Here is a 16,104-nt window from a genome sequence, read left to right as displayed (position 1 = left end):
AAACTACTCTTTAATTAAAGAACATCTCAGGACTTGAAAAGAGATATTATGTTTAATTTATGTCTCAATAGCAGATTCAACATTGTACAGATATAGTTGGTTCATAAAACACTGATGATATGAAACTTCTCACCAGTGACGGCTGTAAGTTGTAGTCCACTGCTTCTGACGTTCTCAAACACAGAGAAGAGAGTGAATGTGTATTTAGTTCCAGCAGTGAGAGATGAGACTGTGTGAGTTACTGCTCCATCTCCATCTGGTGCACTGATGTTTGTCTCTGTACCATTAAGCTGGAGAACAAAGCTGACATTGTTGTTCACTTTATTCCACTGCAGAGTGATACTGGTCTCATTTTGTGCTGATGGTCTGAAGCTTTGAGTATTAATTGGAGCTGGGAGAGAAAAATGTCAAAGTGATTATCTTTAAAAATATGGGACTCAAAGTTTTGAAGCTGCTATTTTTTTTAAATGATTTTATTGCCTTCTTGTGATGTATGTAGCTGTAAAACACTTTGAATTACCTTGTGTACGAATTATGCTCTATAAATAAAATTGCCTTGCCATTGTGCTCAGGCAAATGTCAATATGAAACCCCTAGTGGCTGATCATGCAATTGAAACAACAAACCACGATAAATTTAGTGAGAAAGGCGCTTGTGGGAGGATCAGAAAAAGTATGACATGCTTGTGCTAATATTTCTTTGTGTTTACTGATGCTAATGAGAGCTTTTTGTTTCAATTTGCAACTGCTGTTGATGATAGAAAGGCAGCAGTTAATGAGACAAGATTTGGTACAATAATTCTTCGTCAACATTTTGATGAAAGAACTGCATCTAAACTGCATAACACATTACAATGTTGATGTTACGGTACAAACAGAATGCAACTATGCGCAGATATTCATGTTTGAAAATACGCTTATTATCATTTATATCTCACCAGTAACAGCTGTAAGTTGTAGTCCACTGCTTCTGACGTTCTCAAACACAGAGAAGAGAGTGAATGTGTATTTAGTTCCAGCAGTGAGAGATGACACTGTGTGAGTTACTGCTCCATCTCCATCTGGTGCACTGATGTTTGTCTCTGTACCATTAAACTGGAGAACAAAGCTGACATTGTTGTTCACTTGATTCCACTGCAGAGTGATACTGGTCTCATTTTGTGCTGATGGTCTGAAGCTTTGAGTATTTATTGGAGCTGGGAGAGAACATTGAGCAATTAACAATTTAATAAACATGGTATTTAACAGCTGAAATATCAACATTTCTATTTCAAACATTATGATGATTTTGCTTTGGAAGTAATTCAGTATTAAACTCATATTAGATCAATCAACAGAATGCATGTACGTGAATCTGTTTAAAAATGTATCTTGAGACGTTTGTGACAGTTTGAGTGTTGTTGCTGAGTATAGATATTTACTGACTAATAGTTTCCATTATTTTAAGATTAGAAAAATGCAAACATTAATTTACCCATGTTCCTACAATATAATTGGAACTGAAAAAAGCATTTTATCAATGGCAACTACTGTTATTCATTGAAAGTGCTGCTACTAGAGTGTAACTATAATGCACTTTTGAGTGGAAGGAACAATTTGCTGCATAATTTTAAAACTACTCTTTAATTAAAGAACATCTCAGGACTTGAAAAGAGATATTATGTTTAATTTATGTCTCAATAGCAGATTCAACATTGTACAGATATAGTTGGTTCATAAAACACTGATGATATGAAACTTCTCACCAGTGACGGCTGTAAGTTGTAGTCCACTGCTTCTGACGTTCTCAAACACAGAGAAGAGAGTGAATGTGTATTTAGTTCCAGCAGTGAGAGATGAGACTGTGTGAGTTACTGCTCCATCTCCATCTGGTGCACTGATGTTTGTCTCTGTACCATTAAGCTGGAGAACAAAGCTGACATTGTTGTTCACTTTATTCCACTGCAGAGTGATACTGGTCTCATCTTGACTTGATTTTCTGAAGCCTTGTGCGTTTTGAGGAGCTGACAAAAAAAATTGAGAATTGAGTCATTTCTTTCTGATTGTTATACAGTACAGAGTAATGCGTCTTTCAACACTTTAAGAGTGGTTTGATTGGAAACATGAAGCCTTTAAAGTCAGACAATTAGACTGTTCATAGGGAGATTTACCTAAAATTTATCGACAGAAACGTTATAAATATTCATTATATATATTATCTCACCAGTCACTGTAGTAATACTGATTCCACTGCTTCTGACGTTCTCAAACACAGAGAAGAGAGTGAATGTGTATTTAGTCCCAGCAGTGAGAGATGAGACTGTGAAAGTTACTGTTCCATTTCCATTTGGTGCCTCTATGTTCAAAGTGGTACCATTAAACTGGAGAACAAAGCTGACATTGTTGTTCACTTGATTCCACTGCAGAGTGATACTGGTCTCATTTTGTGCTGATGGTCTGAAGCTTTGAGAATTAATTGGAGCTGGGAGAGAAAAATGTCAAAGTGATTATCTTTAAAAATATGGGACTCAAAGTTTTGAAGCTGCTATTTTTTTTAAATGATTTTATTGCCTTCTTGTGATGTATGTAGCTGTAAAACACTTTGAATTACCTTGTGTACGAATTATGCTCTATAAATAAAATTGCCTTGCCATTGTGCTCAGGCAAATGTCAATATGAAACCCCTAGTGGCTGATCATGCAATTGAAACAACAAACCACGATAAATTTAGTGAGAAAGGCGCTTGTGGGAGGATCAGAAAAAGTATGACATGCTTGTGCTAATATTTCTTTGTGTTTACTGATGCTAATGAGAGCTTTTTGTTTCAATTTGCAACTGCTGTTGATGATAGAAAGGCAGCAGTTAATGAGACAAGATTTGGTACAATAATTCTTCGTCAACATTTTGATGAAAGAACTGCATCTAAACTGCATAACACATTACAATGTTGATGTTACGGTACAAACAGAATGCAACTATGCGCAGATATTCATGTTTGAAAATACGCTTATTATCATTTATATCTCACCAGTAACAGCTGTAAGTTGTAGTCCACTGCTTCTGACGTTCTCAAACACAGAGAAGAGAGTGAATGTGTATTTAGTTCCAGCAGTGAGAGATGAGACTGTGTGAGTTACTGCTCCATCTCCATCTGGTGCACTGATGTTTGTCTCTGTACCATTAAACTGGAGAACAAAGCTGACATTGTTGTTCACTTGATTCCACTGCAGAGTGATACTGGTCTCATTTTGTGCTGATGGTCTGAAGCTTTGAGTATTTATTGGAGCTGGGAGAGAAAATTGAGCAATTAACAATTTAATAAACATGGTATTTAACAGCTGAAATATCAACATTTCTATTTCAAACATTATGATGATTTTGCTTTGGAAGTAATTCAGTATTAAACTCATATTAGATCAATCAACAGAATGCATGTACGTGACTCTGTTTAAAAATGTATCTTGAGACGTTTGTGACAGTTTGAGTGTTGTTGCTGAGTATAGATATTTACTGACTAATAGTTTCCATTATTTTAAGATTAGAAAAATGCAAACATTCATTTACCCATGTTCCTACAAGATAATTGGAACTGAAAAAAGCATTTTATCAATGGCAACTACTGTTATTCATTGAAAGTGCTGCTACTACAGTGTAACTAAAATGCACTTTTGAGTGGAAGGAACAATTTGCTGCATAATTTTAAAACTACTCTTTAATTAAAGAACATCTCAGGACTTGAAAAGAGATATTATGTTTAATTTATGTCTCAATAGCAGATTCAACATTGTACAGATATAGTTGGTTCATAAAACACTGATGATATGAAACTTCTCACCAGTGACGGCTGTAAGTTGTAGTCCACTGCTTCTGACGTTCTCAAACACAGAGAAGAGAGTGAATGTGTATTTAGTTCCAGCAGTGAGAGATGAGACTGTGTGAGTTACTGCTCCATCTCCATCTGGTGCACTGATGTTTGTCTCTGTACCATTAAGCTGGAGAACAAAGCTGACATTGTTGTTCACTTTATTCCACTGCAGAGTGATACTGGTCTCATTTTGTGCTGATGGTCTGAAGCTTTGAGTATTAATTGGAGCTGGGAGAGAAAAATGTCAAAGTGATTATCTTTAAAAATATGGGACTCAAAGTTTTGAAGCTGCTATTTTTTTTAAATGATTTTATTGCCTTCTTGTGATGTATGTAGCTGTAAAACACTTTGAATTACCTTGTGTACGAATTATGCTCTATAAATAAAATTGCCTTGCCATTGTGCTCAGGCAAATGTCAATATGAAACCCCTAGTGGCTGATCATGCAATTGAAACAACAAACCACGATAAATTTAGTGAGAAAGGCGCTTGTGGGAGGATCAGAAAAAGTATGACATGCTTGTGCTAATATTTCTTTGTGTTTACTGATGCTAATGAGAGCTTTTTGTTTCAATTTGCAACTGCTGTTGATGATAGAAAGGCAGCAGTTAATGAGACAAGATTTGGTACAATAATTCTTCGTCAACATTTTGATGAAAGAACTGCATCTAAACTGCATAACACATTACAATGTTGATGTTACGGTACAAACAGAATGCAACTATGCGCAGATATTCATGTTTGAAAATACGCTTATTATCATTTATATCTCACCAGTAACAGCTGTAAGTTGTAGTCCACTGCTTCTGACGTTCTCAAACACAGAGAAGAGAGTGAATGTGTATTTAGTTCCAGCAGTGAGAGATGACACTGTGTGAGTTACTGCTCCATCTCCATCTGGTGCACTGATGTTTGTCTCTGTACCGTTAAACTGGAGAACAAAGCTGACATTGTTGTTCACTTGATTCCACTGCAGAGTGATACTGGTCTCATTTTGTGCTGATGGTCTGAAGCTTTGAGTATTTATTGGAGCTGGGAGAGAACATTGAGCAATTAACAATTTAATAAACATGGTATTTAACAGCTGAAATATCAACATTTCTATTTCAAACATTATGATGATTTTGCTTTGGAAGTAATTCAGTATTAAACTCATATTAGATCAATCAACAGAATGCATGTACGTGAATCTGTTTAAAAATGTATCTTGAGACGTTTGTGACAGTTTGAGTGTTGTTGCTGAGTATAGATATTTACTGACTAATAGTTTCCATTATTTTAAGATTAGAAAAATGCAAACATTAATTTACCCATGTTCCTACAATATAATTGGAACTGAAAAAAGCATTTTATCAATGGCAACTACTGTTATTCATTGAAAGTGCTGCTACTAGAGTGTAACTATAATGCACTTTTGAGTGGAAGGAACAATTTGCTGCATAATTTTAAAACTACTCTTTAATTAAAGAACATCTCAGGACTTGAAAAGAGATATTATGTTTAATTTATGTCTCAATAGCAGATTCAACATTGTACAGATATAGTTGGTTCATAAAACACTGATGATATGAAACTTCTCACCAGTGACGGCTGTAAGTTGTAGTCCACTGCTTCTGACGTTCTCAAACACAGAGAAGAGAGTGAATGTGTATTTAGTTCCAGCAGTGAGAGATGAGACTGTGTGAGTTACTGCTCCATCTCCATCTGGTGCACTGATGTTTGTCTCTGTACCATTAAGCTGGAGAACAAAGCTGACATTGTTGTTCACTTTATTCCACTGCAGAGTGATACTGGTCTCATTTTGTGCTGATGGTCTGAAGCTTTGAGTATTAATTGGAGCTGGGAGAGAAAAATGTCAAAGTGATTATCTTTAAAAATATGGGACTCAAAGTTTTGAAGCTGCTATTTTTTTTAAATGATTTTATTGCCTTCTTGTGATGTATGTAGCTGTAAAACACTTTGAATTACCTTGTGTACGAATTATGCTCTATAAATAAAATTGCCTTGCCATTGTGCTCAGGCAAATGTCAATATGAAACCCCTAGTGGCTGATCATGCAATTGAAACAACAAACCACGATAAATTTAGTGAGAAAGGCGCTTGTGGGAGGATCAGAAAAAGTATGACATGCTTGTGCTAATATTTCTTTGTGTTTACTGATGCTAATGAGAGCTTTTTGTTTCAATTTGCAACTGCTGTTGATGATAGAAAGGCAGCAGTTAATGAGACAAGATTTGGTACAATAATTCTTCGTCAACATTTTGATGAAAGAACTGCATCTAAACTGCATAACACATTACAATGTTGATGTTACGGTACAAACAGAATGCAACTATGCGCAGATATTCATGTTTGAAAATACGCTTATTATCATTTATATCTCACCAGTAACAGCTGTAAGTTGTAGTCCACTGCTTCTGACGTTCTCAAACACAGAGAAGAGAGTGAATGTGTATTTAGTTCCAGCAGTGAGAGATGACACTGTGTGAGTTACTGCTCCATCTCCATCTGGTGCACTGATGTTTGTCTCTGTACCATTAAGCTGGAGAACAAAGCTGACATTGTTGTTCACTTTATTCCACTGCAGAGTGATACTGGTCTCATCTTGACTTGATTTTCTGAAGCCTTGTGCGTTTTGAGGAGCTGACAAAAAAAATTGAGAATTGAGTCATTTCTTTCTGATTGTTATACAGTACAGAGTAATGCGTCTTTCAACACTTTAAGAGTGGTTTGATTGGAAACATGAAGCCTTTAAAGTCAGACAATTAGACTGTTCATAGGGAGATTTACCTAAAATTTATCGACAGAAACGTTATAAATATTCATTATATATATTATCTCACCAGTCACTGCAGTAATACTGATTCCACTGCTTCTGACGTTCTCAAACACAGAGAAGAGAGTGAATGTGTATTTAGTCCCAGCAGTGAGAGATGAGACTGTGAAAGTTACTGTTCCATTTCCGTTTGGTGCCTCTATGTTCAAAGTGGTACCATTAAGCTGGAGAACAAAGCTGACATTGTTGTTCACTTTATTCCACTGCAGAGTGATACTGGTCTCATTTTGTGCTGATGGTCTGAAGCTTTGAGAATTAATTGGAGCTGGGAGAGAAAAGTGTCAAAGTGATTATCTTTAAAAATATGGGACTCAAAGTTTTGAAGCTGCTATTTTTATTAAATGATTTTATTGCCTTCTTGTGATGTATGTAGCTGTAAAACACTTTGAATTACCTTGTGTACGAATTATGCTCTATAAATAAAATTGCCTTGCCATTGTGCTCAGGCAAATGTCAATATGAAACCCCTAGTGGCTGATCATGCAATTGAAACAACAAACCACGATAAATTTAGTGAGAAAGGCACTTGAGGGAGGATCAGAAAAAGTACGACATGCTTGTGCTAATATTTCTTTGTGTTTACTGATGCTAAAGAGAGCTTTTTTTTTCAATTTGCAACTGCTGTTGATGATAGAAAGGCAGCAGTTAATGAGACAAGATTTGGTACAATAATTCTTCGTCAACATTTTGATGAAAGAACTGCATCTAAACTGCATAACACATTACAATGTTGATGTTACGGTACAAACAGAATGCAACTATGCGCAGATATTCATGTTTGAAAATACGCTTATTATCATTTATATCTCACCAGTAACAGCTGTAAGTTGTAGTCCACTGCTTCTGACGTTCTCAAACACAGAGAAGAGAGTGAATGTGTATTTAGTTCCAGCAGTGAGAGATGAGACTGTGTGAGTTACTGCTCCATCTCCATCTGGTGCACTGATGTTTGTCTCTGCACCGTTAAACTGGAGAACAAAGCTGACATTGCTGTTCACTTGATTCCACTGCAGAGTGATACTGGTCTCATTTTGTGCTGATGGTCTGAAGCTTTGAGTATTAATTGGAGCTGGGAGAGAAAAGTGTCAAAGTGATTATCTTTAAAAATATGGGACTCAAAGTTTTGAAGCTGCTATTTTTTTTAAATGATTTTATTGCCTTCTTGTGATGTATGTAGCTGTAAAACACTTTGAATTACTTTGTGTACGAATTATGCTCTATAAATAAAATTGCCTTGCCATTGTGCTCAGGCAAATGTCAATATGAAACCCCTAGTGGCTGATCATGCAATTGAAACAACAAACCACGATAAATTTAGTGAGAAAGGCACTTGAGGGAGGATCAGAAAAAGTATGACATGCTTGTGCTAATATTTCTTTGTGTTTACTGATGCTAAAGAGAGCTTTTTATTTCAATTTGTAACTGCTGTTGATGATAGAAAGGCAGCAGTTAATGAGACAAGATTTGGTAACATAATTCTTCGTCAACTTTTTGATGAAAGAACTGCATCTAAACTGTATAACACATTACAATGTTGATGTTACGGTACAAACAGAATGCAACTATGCACAGATATTCTTTTTTTAAAATGCGCTTATTATCATTTATATCTCACCAGTAACAGCTGTAAGTTGTAGTCCACTGCTTCTGACGTTCTCAAACACAGAGAAGAGAGTGAATGTGTATTTAGTTCCAGCAGTGAGAGATGAGACTGTGTGAGTTACTGCTCCATCTCCATCTGGTGCACTGATGTTTGTCTCTGTACCATTAAACTGGAGAACAAAGCTGACATTGTTGTTCACTTTATTCCACTGCAGAGTGATACTGGTCTCATCTTGTGCTGATGGTCTGAAGCTTTGAGTATTTATTGGAGCTGGGAGAGAAAAGTGTAAAAGTGATTATCTTTGAAAATATGGGACTCAAAGTTTTGAAGCTGCACCATTTCTGGTACACACTAAATCAGCATTGTATTACCTGAAAGTATTTTATCTGGACTCTTCACTTTTAAATGAATTAATAAATGATTATTTTGAATGGGTTTTTTATTTTATATTATTTTTTTTAAATGATTTTATTGCCTTCTTGTGATGTATGTAGCTGTAAAACACTTTGAATTACCTTGTGTACGAATTATGCTCTATAAATAAAATTGCCTTGCCATTGTGCTCAGGCAAAGGTCAATATAAAACCCCTAGTGGCTGATCATGCAATTGAAACAACAAACAACAATAAATTTTGTGATAAAGGCACTTGAGGGAGGATCAGAAAAAGTATGACATGCTTGTGCTAATATTTCTTTGTGTTTACTGATACTAATGAGAGCTTTTTGTTTCAATTTGTAACTGCTGTTGATGATAGAAAGGCAGCAGTTAATGAGACAAGATTTGGTACAATAATTCTTCGTCAACATTTTGATGAAAGAACTGCATCTAAACTGCATAACACATTACAATGTTGATGTTACGGTACAAACAGAATGCAACTATGCGCAGATATTCATGTTTGAAAATACGCTTATTATCAATTATATCTCACCAGTGGCAGCTGTAAGTTGTAGTCCACTGCTTCTGACGTTCTCAAACACAGAGAAGAGAGTGAATTTGTATTTAGTTCCAGCAGTGAGAGATGACACTGTGTGAGTTACTGCTCCATCTCCATCTGGTGCACTGATGTTTGTCTCTGCACCGTTAAACTGGAGAACAAAGCTGACATTGTTGTTCACTTGATTCCACTGCAGAGTGATACTGGTCTCATTTTGTGCTGATGGTCTGAAGCTTTGAGTATTTATTGGAGCTGGAGAGATAATTGAGCAATTAACAATTTAATAAACATGGTATTTAACAGCTGAAATATCAACATTTCTATTTCAAACATTATGATGATTTTGCTTTGGAAGTAATTCAGTATTAAACTCATATTAGATCAATCAACAGAATGCATGTACGTGACTCTGTTTAAAAATGTATCTTGAGACGTTTGTGACAGTTTGAGTGTTGTTGCTGAGTATAGATATTTACTGACTGATAGTTTCCATTATTTTAAGATTAGAAAAATGCAAACATTAATTTACCCATGTTCCTACAAGATAATTGGAACTGAAAAAAGCATTTTATCAATGGCAACTGCTGTTATTCATTGAAAGTGCTGCTACTACAGTGTAACTAAAATGCACTTTTGAGTGGAAGGAACAATTTGCTGCATAATTTTAAAACTACTCTTTAATTAAAGAACATCTCAGGACTTCAAAAGAGATATTATGTTTAATTTATGTCCCAATAGCAGATTCAACATTGTACAGATATACTTGGTTCATAAAACACTGATGATATGAAACTTCTCACCAGTGGCAGCTGTAAGTTGTAGTCCACTGCTTCTGACGTTCTCAAACACAGAGAAGAGAGTGAATGTGTATTTAGTTCCAGCAGTGAGAGATGAGACTGTGTGAGTTACTGCTCCATCTCCATCTGGTGCACTGATGTTTGTCTCTGCACCATTAAGCTGGAGAACAAAGCTGACATTGTTGTTCACTTGATTCCACTGCAGAGTGATACTGGTCTCATCTTGTGCTGATGGTCTGAAGCTTTGAGTATTTATTGGAGCTGGGAGAGAAAAGTGTCAAAGTTATTATCTTTAAAAATATGGGACTCAAAGTTTTGAAGCCGCACCATTTCTGGTACACACTACATCAGCATTGTATTACCTGAAAGTATTTTATCTGTACTCTTCACTTTTTAAATTAATTAATAAATGATTATTTTGAATGGGTTTTTTATTTTATATTATTTTTTTTAAATGATTTTATTGCCTTCTTGTGATGTATGTAGCTGTAAAACACTTTGAATTACCTTGTCTACGAATTGTGCTCTATAAATAAAATTGCCTTGCCCTGCCATTGTGCTCAGGCAAAGGTCAATATAAATCCCCTAGTGGCTGATCATGCAATTGAAACAACAAACCACAATAAATTTAGTGAGAAAGGCGCTTGAGGGAGGATCAGAAATAGTATGACATGCTTGTGCTAATATTTCTTTGTGTTTACTGATGCTAATGAGAGCTTTTTGTTTCAATTTGTAACTGCTGTTGATGATAGAAAGGCAGCAGTTAATGAGACAAGATTTGGTAACATAATTCTTCGTCAACTTTTTGATGAAAGAACTGCATCTAAACTGTATAACACATTACAATGTTGATGTTACAGTACCCACAGAATGCAACTATGCACAGATATTCATTTTTTAAATTGCGCTTATTATCAATTATATCTCACCAGTGGCAGCTGTAAGTTGTAGTCCACTGCTTCTGACGTTCTCAAACAAAGAGAAGAGAGTGAATGTGTATTTACTTCCAGCAGTGAGAGATGAGACTGTGTGAGTTACTGCTCCATCTCCATCTGGTGCACTGATGTTTGTCTCTGTACCATTAAACTGGAGAACAAAGCTGACATTGTTGTTCACTTGATTCCACTGCAGAGTGATACTGGTCTCATTTTGTGCTGATGGTCTGAAGCTTTGAGTATTAATTGGAGCTGGGAGAGAAAAGTGTAAAAGTGATTATCTTTAAAAAGATGGGACTCAAAGTTTTGAAGCTGCACCATTTCTGGTACACACTACATCAGCATTGTATTACCTGAAAGTATTTTATCTGTTTTTTTATTTTATATTATTTTATTTTTTTAAATGATTTTATTGCCTTCTTGTGATGTATGTAGCTGTAAAACACTTTGAATTATCTTGTGTACGAATTATGCTCTATAAATAAAATTGCCTTGCCATTGTGCTCAGGCAAAGGTCAATATAAAACCCCTAGTGGCTGATCATAAAGTTGATACAACAAACCACAATAAATTTAGTGAGAAAGGCGCTTGTGGGAGGATCAGAAATAGTATGACATGCTTGTGCTAATATTTCTTTGTGTTTACTGATGCTAAAGAGAGCTTTTTGTTTCAATTTGTAACTGCTGTTGATGATAGAAAGGCAGCAGTTAATGAGACAAGATTTGGTACAATAATTCTTCGTCAACATTTTGATGAAAGAACTGCATCTAAACTGCATAACACATTACAATGTTGATGTTACGGTACAAACAGAATGCAACTATGCGCAGATATTCATGTTTGAAAATACGCTTATTATCAATTATATCTCACCAGTAACAGCTGTAAGTTGTAGTCCACTGCTTCTGACGTTCTCAAACACAGAGAAGAGAGTGAATGTGTATTTAGTTCCAGCAGTGAGAGATGAGACTGTGTGAGTTACTGCTCCATCTCCATCTGGTGCACTGATGTTTGTCTCTGCACCGTTAAACTGGAGAACAAAGCTGACATTGCTGTTCACTTGATTCCACTGCAGAGTGATACTGGTCTCATTTTGTGCTGATGGTCTGAAGCTTTGAGTATTTATTGGAGCTGGGAGAGAAAATTGAGCAATTAACAATTTAATAAACATGGTATTTAACAGCTGAAATATCAACATTTCTATTTCAAACATTATGATGATTTTGCTTTGGAAGTAATTCAGTATTAAACTCATATTAGATCAATCAACAGAATGCATGTACGTGAATCTGTTTAAAAATGTATCTTGAGACGTTTGTGACAGTTTGAGTGTTGTTGCTGAGTATAGATATTTACTGACTGATAGTTTCCATTATTTTAAGATTAGAAAAATGCAAACATTCATTTACCCATGTTCCTACAAGATAATTGGAACTGAAAAAAGCATTTTATCAATGGCAACTGCTGTAATTCATTGAAAGTGCTGCTACTACAGTGTAACTAAAATGCACTTTTGAGTGGAAGGAACAATTTGCTGCATAATTTTAAAACTACTCTTTAATTAAAGAACATCTCAGGACTTGAAAAGAGATATAATGTTTAATTTATGTCCCAATAGCAGATTCAACATTGTACAGATATAGTTGGTTCATAAAACACTGATGATATGAAACTTCTCACCAGTGACGGCTGTAAGTTGTAGTCCACTGCTTCTGACGTTCTCAAACACAGAGAAGAGAGTGAATGTGTATTTAGTTACAGCAGTGAGAGATGAGACTGTGTGAGTTACTGCTCCATCTCCATCTGGTGCACTGATGTTTGTCTCTGCACCATTAAACTGGAGAACAAAGCTGACATTGTTGTTCACTTGATTCCACTGCAGAGTGATACTGGTCTCATTTTGTGCTGATGGTCTGAAGCTTTGAGTATTAATTGGAGCTGGGAGAGAAAAGTGTAAAAGTTATTATCTTTAAAAATATGGGACTCAAAGTTTTGAAGCTGCACCATTTCTGGTACACACTACATAAGCATTGTATTACCTGAAAGCATTTCATCTGTTTTTTATTTTATATTATTTTGTTTTTTAAATGATTTTATTGCCTTCTTGTGATGTATGTAGCTGTAAAACACTTTGAATTACCTTGTGTACGAATTATGCTCTATAAATAAAATTGCCTTGCCTTGCCATTGTGCTCAGGCAAAGGTCAATATAAAACCTATAGTGGCTGATCATGCAATTGAAACAACAAACCACAATAAATTTTGTGAGAAAGGCGCTTGAGGGAGGATCAGAAATAGTATGACATGCTTGTGCTAATATTTCTTTGTGTTTACTGATGCTAAAGAGAGCTTTTTGTTTCAATTTGCAACTGCTGTTGATGATAGAAAGGCAGCAGTTAATGAGACAAGATTTGGTAACATAATTCTTCGTCAACTTTTTGATGAAAGAACTGCATCTAAACTGCATAACACATTACAATGTTGATGTTACAGTACCCACAGAATGCAACTATGCACAGATATTCATTTTTTAAAATGCGCTTATTATCAATTATATCTCACCAGTGGCAGCTGTAAGTGTGAGTCCACTGCTTCTGACGTTCTCAAACACAGAGAAGAGAGTGAATGTGTATTTAGTTCCAGCAGTGAGAGATGAGACTGTGTGAGTTACTGCTCCATCTCCATCTGGTGCACTGATGTTTGTCTCTGTACCATTAAACTGGAGAACAAAGCTGACATTGTTGTTCACTTGATTCCACTGCAGAGTGATACTGGTCTCATTTTGTGCTGATGGTCTGAAGCTTTGAGTATTTATTGGAGCTGGGAGAGAAAATTGAGCAAATAACAATTTAATAAACATTACTTAATAGCTGAAACATCAACATTTCTATTTCAAACATCATGAGGATTTTGCTTTTTAAAGTAATTCAGTATTAAACTCATATTAGATCAATCAACAGAATGCATGTACGTGAATCTGTTTAAAAATGTATCTTGAAACGTTTGTGACAGTTTGAGTGTTGTTGCTGAGTATAGATATTTACTGACTGATAGTTTCCATTATTTTAAGATTAGAAAAATGCAAACATTCATTTACCCATGTTCCTACAAGATAATTGGAACTGAAAAAAGCATTTTATCAATGGCAACTGCTGTAATTCATTGAAAGTGCTGCTAACTAAAATGCACTTTTGAGTGGAAGGAACAATTTGCTGCATAATTTTAAAACTACTCTTTAATTAAAGAACATCTCAGGACTTGAAAAGAGATATAATGTTTAATTTATGTCTCAATAGCAGATTCAACATTGTACAGATATACTTGGTTCATAAAACACTGATGATATGAAACTTCTCACCAGTGACGGCTGTAAGTTGTAGTCCACTGCTTCTGACGTTCTCAAACACAGAGAAGAGAGTGAATGTGTATTTAGTTCCAGCAGTGAGAGATGAGACTGTGTGAGTTACTGCTCCATCTCCATCTGGTGCACTGATGTTTGTCTCTGTACCATTAAACTGGAGAACAAAGCTGACATTGTTGTTCACTTGATTCCACTGCAGAGTGATACTGGTCTCATTTTGTGCTGATGGTCTGAAGCTTTCTGCATTCGGTGGAACTGAAATAAAGAGGCTAACTTATTGTATACGCCAGAAATCACATTAAAATTATTACAACTTTGAGATAGAGCATGAGTTTATAACATCAGATTTAGTGACACCTGACTTTGAAAATGCAAATGACCATCAAATTTCTCACCTTTCCTACAAACATGTGGGAGAAATACTTGCAACACAGTAAGGTACACAATTTTTTTCTTAGTAACCAGGGAACAAATGAGGAACATAGAAGGAATTAACTAGCAGTGAACCAGTATTTAATGACAGACTTGTAAACCAATCATATGGAAAACTAATGAATATTCAAAGTCAGCATTTCAACAATCTCATGGCTATCTCATCAGGAAAGTCGGGATATTTCATCAATAACCAATAAATACTTCCCTAACAATTCCTAAAGGATACGTCAAGGAGTTACCAGAACAGATTGGGATAAAAATGAATCATTAGGTAACGATTAATTAATGAACAGGTTTCAACTAATCATATGACTACTTTCACGTACCGTGTCTTTGTGTCAGTATGATATAGAACTATACTATATTAAAAGGGATAGAGAATCAAAATCGTCTTTTTCACGTTTCTGGTGTTAGTCCTGAGTCTCCCTGCTGTGGGGAGTACACACGAAGTGCCAGCAAGTGTCAGAACTTCTGTTTCAAGTACTCCCCCTTTTTGAATATCCCCCAGAAAAAGTGCCAATCCGTTTTTGTGAAAAAGTGATGTCACTTTTTCAGCAATCACCCCCCCACACCCAAATCCACAGCCACCCCGTTTCGGACATGCCCCTTCGGCGAGAAACAGAAACAGGTGTGCCTTCCAAGGCTGTGAAAGCGGACTACGATCGTTACATATTCTTCCCCCGGAAAGCGATGTTCGCGATCAATGGCTTTTATTTATTTTTAACAGCCCAGTACATACAACCGCCGACTTTTCCTTTGCTCTGCGCATTTCACGGAGTACAGTTTCACAAACCTTGCACGACTCCGAGGAGGCTTCAGTCGGAATTTTGCTCATAAGAGGGTCAGTTCCGACAGGGACAGACACAGACTGCAGCGAGCTGTGCGCTCCGCTGAGAAGGTGATCGGCTGCAGCCTCCCATCTTTCCATGACCTGCACGTCTCCAGGACTATGGGGCGAGCAGGTTGGATCACAGCTGACCCTTCTCTATTTGCTCCACTCCCCTCGGGCAGGAGGCTTCGGTCCATTCGGACCAGAACCTCCCGTCACAAAAACTGTTTTTTCCCCCTTGCAGTTGGACTTATGAACACTTCATAATCACCTCATAACCTGCCCAGTCACTTTACCATCATTAAAATTGCACTAATGAAGCTGCACTGTTGTTGCTCTGTATATTGGATACTGTGTATTGTTGTACACACCTTGTACATTTTATATTCATATATTTTTATTCTTTATTTTTATATCCTATGTTACATGTTTGCACCTTACGCCGCAGCAAATTCCTAGTTAGTGAAAACTAACTTGAGAGCAAGGGCAGCCAATCAAGCAACGGCAACCGAATAGCGCCAACACCT

General features: G+C 36.2%; 2 protein-coding genes across 2 annotated transcripts in view; both read right to left on the bottom strand.

The window, feature by feature from the left end:
* The window catches only part of LOC142368687 (fibronectin-like), a 104,187-nt gene that overhangs the window by 40,384 nt on the left and 47,699 nt on the right, over positions 1-16,104 (bottom strand). The window lies entirely within an intron of this gene.
* The window catches only part of LOC142369419 (fibronectin-like), a 45,747-nt gene continuing 29,744 nt past the window's right edge, over positions 102-16,104 (bottom strand). Inside the window, exons 5-24 of the mRNA XM_075451783.1 lie at positions 14,311-14,568; positions 13,515-13,772; positions 12,633-12,890; positions 12,013-12,083; positions 11,826-11,928; positions 10,947-11,204; positions 10,021-10,278; positions 9,215-9,472; positions 8,295-8,552; positions 7,491-7,748; positions 6,687-6,944; positions 6,229-6,486; positions 5,425-5,682; positions 4,618-4,875; positions 3,814-4,071; positions 3,007-3,264; positions 2,203-2,460; positions 1,745-2,002; positions 938-1,195; positions 102-391 (exon numbers count right to left, since the gene is read on the bottom strand). Coding sequence (XP_075307898.1) covers positions 102-391; positions 938-1,195; positions 1,745-2,002; positions 2,203-2,460; positions 3,007-3,264; positions 3,814-4,071; positions 4,618-4,875; positions 5,425-5,682; positions 6,229-6,486; positions 6,687-6,944; positions 7,491-7,748; positions 8,295-8,552; positions 9,215-9,472; positions 10,021-10,278; positions 10,947-11,204; positions 11,826-11,928; positions 12,013-12,083; positions 12,633-12,890; positions 13,515-13,772; positions 14,311-14,568 — 4,850 coding nt within the window. The remainder of the gene's footprint in view (positions 392-937; positions 1,196-1,744; positions 2,003-2,202; positions 2,461-3,006; positions 3,265-3,813; positions 4,072-4,617; positions 4,876-5,424; positions 5,683-6,228; positions 6,487-6,686; positions 6,945-7,490; positions 7,749-8,294; positions 8,553-9,214; positions 9,473-10,020; positions 10,279-10,946; positions 11,205-11,825; positions 11,929-12,012; positions 12,084-12,632; positions 12,891-13,514; positions 13,773-14,310; positions 14,569-16,104) is intronic.

The sequence above is a fragment of the Odontesthes bonariensis genome, chromosome 19 (genome assembly GCF_027942865.1).
Source record: "Odontesthes bonariensis isolate fOdoBon6 chromosome 19, fOdoBon6.hap1, whole genome shotgun sequence".
Taxonomy (NCBI): Eukaryota; Metazoa; Chordata; class Actinopteri; order Atheriniformes; family Atherinopsidae; genus Odontesthes; species Odontesthes bonariensis.
This window is presented reverse-complemented; position numbering and strand designations above follow the sequence as displayed.